The 9,058-nt window shown below is 44.6% G+C and overlaps 1 protein-coding gene across 1 annotated transcript in view; it reads right to left on the reverse strand.

The window, feature by feature from the left end:
- Positions 1–8,709, reverse strand: part of LOC146173919 (protein CIP2A homolog) — a 58,491-nt gene extending 49,782 nt beyond the window's left edge. The window contains exon 1 of the mRNA XM_084584221.1: positions 8,442–8,709. Within this exon, the coding sequence (XP_084440347.1) occupies positions 8,442–8,543 (102 nt within the window). The 5' untranslated portion in view covers positions 8,544–8,709. The remainder of the gene's footprint in view (positions 1–8,441) is intronic.
- Positions 8,710–9,058: the final 349 nt, after the last annotated feature.

Consider the following 9,058-nt stretch of genomic DNA (forward strand, 5'->3'; position numbering starts at 1 on the left):
CGCTGTCTTAGGTCCTGCATCGACCTCCGAAGATCTAGCGCCGGCACAACACACACACACCTCGCCGTGCAACTGAACATTCGGCAGTCCAAAGTATGTAGGTATGTATGTGAAATGGCATTATGCTCGTTCCTCACATGCAGACCGAGGAAACAGGATGTTTTTAGCTAAATTCTTCGTTTAAATTCTACCTCAGAGCCGTGACAGAAGACATGCCGAATCTACTAGAGGCCTGCACATCGACTCGTCGAGGCGAAGACCTACTGCACCGCACCGCAAGAGTGCACAACCGGAAAGCCGGAAGCGTGAATGATCCGAATTCCATGTGAACAGCAATGTTCTTTGGTATATTGGGGAAGACTAGACTAAAGTGCTTAGGCTGAATCTTTTTCTTGTCGTTGAAGTTTGCGTACATGTAGTTTAAACCCCCGCATGCTCGAGGTTAGCGTGACCCGACTGAACGGCCGCGCAGCTTTGAAACGATCGGGATGGATATGCATGCATCGCCGGACTTAGGTACGCGGTAGAAAATGTGCGCTGTACATTTCGTTGAAGAAGCTGACTCTTAGAATTTTGCAGAGTGTGCCATGCAAGTGATCGTTGCTACAACCACGCATCCATGTTCCCACGGCTGGCCTACCCCGAGGCGCATAAATGTTCAACCGTGGGCGTATCAATGATCGAAGAGAGGACAGATTTTCACAATATTGGGCGTGAAATCGATAGCTACCAGTGCTCAATGTTAGATAAATTCTGCCTTGATCATGCGCAATTCAGTGTTTCAGGTGTGGTCAGTAGCTATATAAGTTTGAACAGTTCGCCTTTCAAGTCAGCGGCGCCAGCGATGGATCGGCGGAGCGATTTTCCACGCTACACCGCTGTCTTGCTAGAAAGCCTACCTAGGCGGCGTTTGACATTCACCTGCTTTTTGTTGGCCCCGTAATTGAAAGCAACGCCTTCAGAAACGCGTTAAATGTTCAAAAATGTATTCTCTTCAACAGTTTCACTCCAAGCTGTCAAAGCAGGCGGACGTTGATAAAACAGTTGAGCACTCCAGTCTTTAGAAATCTGTACAATCACCTTCAGTTTGTAAAATTATTGGAATAGGTCACTTTCCGATCGCTACGACATAGACCCTCATGACAGCGCTGTCACGTGAATAAGGACCACACCAGGCCGAAAGCTTGTCTCATATAACATAGCTAACCAAGGTATACCTTACAGCATTGTGTTGATTTTTATGGTGCATAAGCCACTAATGCTGCCATGCACCAAGAACAAGGTTTAATGTATTTATTTTGTGTGTAATGACATATGTTCTTTAGGATGTAGCTTGTTTAGGAACATTTTAGGAAACCAAAAATGCAGGAAATTTGCACGTCTCTCCTAGGATCATGCTGGGATGGAAAGGGATCTGTTGCAAATTGTAAAAAAATGTTTCCTCTTTTCTCGACTCTGGCGCACGTGTAAGATATGGTTTATTGTTAGTTCATCTCCACACTCCTTGCATATTGGTTTGTCCTCTTTCATAAATATGAAGCTGTGTGTGAGGTTTGGGTATGTGTTTTGTGAAGATGACCTAAAATGTCCTCCATATTGTGTTTTTGATTACTGCATGATTTCCATTCCTTAATGACAGGTTTGACAAGTATAGTTTGTAGTTTATTTCAATGTTTCAAAAATCCTGCCATTTCACTCTCACTTTTCTTTGTACAAGCTTCTTGGTATCTTCATGCAGCATATTCACCCTCTGTAATTTAGCATTGCGTCAAGGTAACCTGGTTATTTCTTTTCATCACCTTTCAAGACTACTGTCCCGATTTCATAAAGTTTCTGACGACAGGAACTCCTTGGAAGTCATAGAAATAAATGAGATCCACAATCATGAGCTATCTAGGGTATGCATATACATGTCCATCGCTCAGTGGAATGGCGTCAGTATGCTGTTAGAACAGGTCTTGAGATAACAACAACCATTGTCTGAGGTGGTCCTTTAATGGGCATTGAAATGCTATGTAACTACAGGTACTGATAGAACTCTTGACCATGTTATGTGATGATGCGATCCTTGCATGAATATAGGTATACATTTCAGAATCTGCAGTGCACCACTTGACCATTTGCCACCAGTTTGTGCGAAAATGTATTTTTCATGCATGTTAACCAGTATTTAACAGATGACCCCTGTGCACAAGCCAAAAGTGCCACGAGCCAAATGTCACGAGGCCACACGACATGGCAGGAGCTGTTAAGCCAAGCTTACAAAGTTATATTTGAAATATTTCAGCTTCAACGTTTCAGCTCCAATTAAGAAAGGTTGAGGCTTACAGAGGTCTATGCCAGGTTGTCTATCACCTAACAGGGCAGCCTACGACCGTATGCTAATGAGTATATCTGAGATAACAGAGACATGAATTAAGGAATTAGTAATAATGTTTGTAGCAAAGGGCATGTAAATTAACGAGAATCCACAGTAGGATCTGCAGACAAGAACCATTAACGCTGGCACACCATACCCTTACAGGTGGAGATTAGGCATCTCCCTAATTTTTTGTCTGCTCAAAGCTTGTCATTTCCTTCGTTCTTCCAGATGAGGAAGATGTGAAAATGATAGCATCCAAAGTGCCAGAGACCATCGTTAACAAGGATGCTGATCCCAACAGCGTAAAAAGGAATTTCAGAAAAGATGGGTGACTAGTAATGCTGGCAACAGTTGAAACTAAGTGGAAAGGCATGAAATTGAAATGCAACATATGCAGAGATATGTTGCGAGACGACCAGTCTGTGGTGTGCGACATCTGTCTCCGTTAGTTTCATCAAGTGATTGGCCAAAGCAGATGGGGCTTGTGGTTTTGTGATAAGTGCAGTGTAGTAGCATAGATACAACCTTGCCCATTAATAATTCGAGTGAAGTAAGTGCATTGTTTTGTTTTGTTCATGGTTTCCATGAAAACATTATGAGAAATTTTTTCCTAGAGAATGTTTGCTGAAATGTGAATATAATGTGCAATAAAACTAGTGTTTTCTTGCTGTTTACTTTTCCTTGTATACATTAGTTCTGTGAAGAAAACCACAGGCTAGAAAGAAATGTAATGGCATAAATTTTGATACTTGGCCCCGTTGTGCTGGCTCAGTAGTTAGAGTGCTTGGCTGCTGAACCCAAAGATGCAGATTTGGTTCCAGCCACAGCAGGGGCATTTCAATAGAGGCGAAACAATAGGCCGTCATGCACCGTGAGGTGTCAGTGCATGTAAAAGGACCCCGGATGGTCGAAATTATACCGGAGCCCTCAACTATTGTGTTCCTCATAGCCGTAGTTATTTTGGTATGTTAAACCAGATATATATCACATCATACTCTGAGTAAGATGCTATTCATGGTCAGTTAATCATACACTAAATGATCAATTTTTTTCTGCATGGTACAGCAGCTGTTGTACAATTTTACTTTAGCCTTCATGAAGAATATCACACTGGCTCCACATGGCCTTCTGTTGACCCTTGATATGCGTCACAATCACACACCCGAGTATGTATTTGTCTAAAGGCACCTATGCATGCAAGGAGGGGACCGTTACTTTCCACTTGTCAGAACTGAATTGCATGATCCACATCATTTCTGTAATTCAACTACTTGCTATCTGAACTGTCCAGCATTGATGCAAGTTTCAAAGAACTGCAATTAGCAAATTAATCTAAGCAGCAAACCATGCCAAGAACTGCTTCGGTTTCATCTTTAGCAACTGTTTGGGAACTAAAATTAGCCAAATGTTGCAAAACATAGATGAGAGGTTACAAAATCTAAAAAACAATGCAGCCTACCTGTGGCATGTAGGGTTTCACATCCTAAAGTGACATATGTAGCTATGAAGAATACCGTAGTGGAGAGCTCCAGACTAATTTGACTGCCCGGGCTTTGTACTTTGCATTGACATCTTGCAGAAAACAGAAGCATTTGCTAAAATGGCGAGAATTGGGCCTAGTTGGTTATTCATGTTGGTTTCACCGTGCTAACACATTGAACGACAGAAAAGACCAGTCGCGCTCCGTGGTGTTTGTCTTTTCTGTCGTTCAATGTGTTAGCGCAAACCAACAAGAAGCATTTGCATTTCACCTGCACCAAAGTGCGACTGCCATCACTGGTATTAAACATCACGACCTTGGGGCAAGTAGCGGAACGTGCCACTAAGATGTCGCAGCGTCTACGTGCATGCTATACACGTCAACCTTTCTAGCATTAAAGCTGTCACATGCATGGCAGATATTCATGTTCAGCTTTGGACTGACAAGTTTAAAAGTGTACTATTTGTGTTTGTCTAGCATGAAAAACAAAGGAAACTAAGTAAAAACGAAAAAAAAATGAACATAATATGTTGAAAAAGCACTAGTCATTAACACATAAAGCATATTCGTTCCTTTATTAATGATAAAGTGACCTTCAACAATAGTACAAAGCCTGAACATTTAGAAAGGTGCTGTGCCAGGCAGCTATTTTACAGAAACCTGAACCATTTCACCTGTAGTAATGCGCATCCCGGCGGTGTGGGCTGGGACTTATTTTTCGGTCCACTCCAACATGCGAAAACTGCATCATGTGCATTCCCATTTTCCGAGTTTTGAGCTCTGTAGTACAGGCTAACAAATTGTCGATGACTTATTTTCGTCTCATTGTTGCACAGCGCGTGTAAATAAATTACCACTGCACCTAATAAACACTGACATGCACGTGCAACATCGCCGATCATAAACGGACACACTGATGTCCGTCCGGACATCGGCGCATTCATCACAGCACTCTTCGTAGTCTCACACAGCAGTCTAGTAGGACGTAATCCGTAATCACAGCATCTCACGGTAAGCACAAACCACACCTCCAGTTGTACAACAAACACGAATGACGCGATGCTTGGGCTAGAGACACGCCGGCGGTGCCCAGCTTTTTCAGCGCCGCTTGTACTACGTAGAACTTGCAGCACCAAACCTCAATGCGAGCAGAAAGCGATGCGTTACGTGACGCATCTCATCACAGATGGAAGTGAGGAAACTTTGAAGAATCAAAACTACATAATTACTTAACGACCGTCGAAGACGTTAATCCACATAATAACGAGGACCAAATGAGCGGGCGTGCGGGCCGCGGGCTGGCCGTCAACACCGCGATTACATGCGCTTGCGCTCTGGTCGTGCTTGCCACCCTGCCGCGGTCCAACTCACGTAAACCTATCATCATGCCATCACGTAGTATATCACCCATTCTAGGCACTATTCTTGCCACTGTACTATTCTTTGTAATTTCACATTTCACGCATGCAGTATGTAGTACATACTTCTTGCACATCGCACGTACACACCTCATACCAACTCCGATTTGGCTACATATGGCTACCATGTTGTTGCTACAACCACATCTGGGGATCTCGGACAAGGTCAATGTACAACTGGTCGCGCAACTTGGAAGAAAACGCGTGCAGCTGTCTACTGCCAGCGGCATCAACTCGATGACGAGGGCTCCTGCGAACTGTGAGGCAAATTACTAGCGCACAGAAAATAAGATCTGCCAGAACTCCAAAGAATTAGAAAGTAAACATAATATTCGCGCTCAGGAATGAATGCAGTTTTTGTTTCTTGCGTAAGAAAAAACGTGTCACATTTTTAATAATATTTTAACTTGTTTCTAGCGGCCTCTCTCGGCCACTTATTATCCGCTGCGTAGTTGCCCAAAGCTCAGATATGGTTCAGACCGAAGCTTTTTTCACCCGCGGAATGGGTGCGTCGTCGGCCCCGGTTCAACGTTCATCGTTGCGTGCTGCGTACAGAGTGGGTTATCTGTAACAAACAGTCAGTATTTCATTCTGCTGGTTTTGGTAGAGCTTTACAGCAAGGCGAAGACTGTCTGTGCTCGATGAGAAACTGTTTGCCGCTGCATGTGCGCATTTCCGGACGATGAGACAATGCTGCGTCACAGCTCGGCGGCTCGGCTCGGCCTCCCAGGCACGTCGCAAAAGTGGTGGCTTGTTTTACGGATACACGTCTGCATGAGCGGCGTATCGCTGCTTGTTTTAATTGAGCGGTGAAGGTGAGATTTTATTGCCCCCAGGACGCGTGTCGCATTGCTCAAAGCCTTCCGTTCCGCTCCCCTTGCTGCGTGTTTTGCTTACTGCGTCGTATTACCGCACCAACGTTCGCTGAACGTGCTTTAGCTGTTATTACAGTGATGTTCCTATTGTCAGTGGGATTTTTCTCATGAACATGTTAAATGCTTAAGTTGTAAATTTGTAACCTCACATTGACTCCTTTCAGTGGCAAATGAAGCGCGAGTAAAATATAGGAATCATGAACAGGGCGAGATTTATTGGGGCGAAGCTATATCGTAGATATTTTCACTTCTCAGACGCATTAACTTCTAAATACTAGCAATCCCAATTTGAATTGCCTACCTAAGCTCTTACAGGTTGGCGTTCTAGCGCTAGCGTTAGTTATTCCGTTCGTTTTTGTTCTTTGACGCTGATATTTATACTTTGTTTGTTAGCAAGATCTTTTGCCCTTTTATAAACTCACCGCGTCTCGTTTGGAGACCTACGCTCATGTCATTTTGTTATCACGAGGATTTCATGAAGACTGTGACGAATGAGCGGTGGTCGCTCTCCTACACTTAAAGATTTCATTGTCGTGAAGCGTCTATGTAAGTAATCGTGAATTAATAAAGCCTGGCTTTCTGTGCAGCACAGCTTCACTCATTTATGCCCTTAGTGAAATGCCTCAAGCCATGTGGTTCTATCCATGTGCTTGCCTAATTCACTTGAAGGCCCTTGTTCACAAACGTGCCCGAAGAAATAAGCCCCAGAATGCGTTTAAATGACGCGCGACGAAAGACTAGGCTAACGACGACGGAGGCAGAACGATGCTATGATAAGGTGGTTAAAGATGCCGTAACATTTCAGTTAACGTAAAACTTGACAGTAGAAATCCATGTCAAGTAAAGTTGGCTGAATAGTTACGGTGTCCATTTTTCTGCCTTATCCGAGCGTCGTTCTGCCTCCCTCGTTGTTGGCCTCGTTTTTCGTTCATAAGTAAAAATACAAATTCCCCGCCAAAAGTACGTCGCTGTGACGTCACAAGCAACGTCACGTGTTTGTTGTGCCTCACAGTTCGCAGGGGGCGCTGGGAAACTAAAGCCTCGCTCAGAGTCGACACGCAAGCTTCTATGGGAGTTACGCTACCATTTGTTCTTCTACCATGTCTCGGATCCGTCCGGCTTTCCCGACGGATCCCAAGGCCCATATCGGAGAAAAATGCGTTGGGTCCGTCGGAAGATCCCTACCGATCGGGTCCGTCCGCCGTACCTCTGAAAAATATTTCCCGGATCCGTCGGACGGATCCCGAAGAAAAACGCACCGGGTCCGTCGGACGTACCTTTAAGACCATTGATCGGGTCCGTCGGACGTACCTTTAGCCACAGCCTATTTTAAAACACTGCAACCGGTTAACAACATTTGCATAAATTAGGTAAGAAACAAGAGAAGAGGTTTTTACTGGTGAATTTCGTCCTATGGGTAAAGTAGGATGTAATGGAATGTGTTCGTCATAAAATTGTAGGAAACGCTTTTTTCTAAGTTCAGATTTTGTACAGGATATTAAGATGTGGTTTGTGGCGAAAATTGCTCTACGGCGTTTGCATGTAGCCAGAAATATTTTGAAAGCCGAAAGAATGCGGGGAAGAGGGGAGGGAATGCAGATGCAGCGACGAAAAAATTCCGCGGGAACTACTGACACCGAAACAACACCCTGGCGCGAAAACTTACGCGAACGCGACGGCGTCACGCGTCGCGCGAACAGAAATGTACGTGTTGCTTGGCTAGTCGCTCGGATCTGCCGAAATAGAAAATTTCGCTCGTTCGCCCGGAAGTAAGCGAACGTCACTGCCGATCATTTTGCACGCTTTCTTTTACTGTGTTGCATTGTGATTGTGCATTACCGCGTAAATGTTCCGCTTTGTACGAACAATGGTGAATAGCCAAGGATTCAAAGAACGTCTAATCGCAACCGAAACGAAAGAAACAAGGGGTCACGTGACTACTCGTACATACAGACTACAGTGCAAGTTAACACACATTCGATGCGGTTTGTTGTAAGTGCATTTTACTTTGCCATGTTGTCGCAAAATAACTTGCAATTGTTATGACTGTTGTTGCATTTGGCAGTAGTTTTGCGGTGTGCTAGGCCACTATGACCAACTGACTATGACAGCCACACAACCTACATAGAGCGTCGTCGCCGTTTCGCTCGGTTCGCGCTGTCGCGTGCATGCGTCTTCCCCAGTAGGCGACGGAGCGAACCATGATCGCTTTCGCCGCGCCGTCTTGTCGCGTCGCTCACTTTTTCGGTCACATATGATTCCCGCTGTACACGAGCAAAGGCTGAATGCCGAGTGAAAGGGCTCACGTCAAGCTGTCGCTGCTGGCACGGCGTCACTGTTGATTCGTCGTGACCCAACTGGAGCGTGCACGACTGTACGAACGATTTTACGACGTCGGCAACTTCCATCACGCGTATCAGCCAAATGATGCTCGTGTCACTTCAACACAGCATCAGTATAAACAACAAACACTGCACCATGCGTTCGCGGACCGTTTAACAGATTTAAAAGACCGGTGTTGTCCGAGAATCGGGCAGAAGCACTCTGTGATTGGTCGACAGACTAGGACCGACAGTGACGCAACCACTACAGTAGGTCGTGGATGCAACTATGCACTTCCACCCCTCTCTTTCAACCCAACTTGCACAGCCCGCAAGCACCGCAAGGCCGCATGTTCCAATTCGAATTAAAAAGAAGGAGAGCCATGAAGACAGGAGAAGTTATTATTTCAAAACCAAATATTTTTACAAGAAGCAGAAAAACCAACTACTCTCCAGCTCTTGAAAAGCGCTGACCCCGGCTTTAGTGTGGCGCTAACAGTCATTCAACCTAACGAAGTAAAACTAAATAAAACGTCATAATAAAATATACATAGTGAGTTATGTTATTACGTTGTATATACATAAAATTGCTTACATTAAAC

The sequence above is a fragment of the Amblyomma maculatum genome, chromosome 11 (assembly GCF_055883805.1).
Source record: "Amblyomma maculatum isolate TAMU_Amacu chromosome 11, ASM5588380v1, whole genome shotgun sequence".
In the NCBI taxonomy this organism is placed as follows: domain Eukaryota; kingdom Metazoa; phylum Arthropoda; class Arachnida; order Ixodida; family Ixodidae; genus Amblyomma; species Amblyomma maculatum.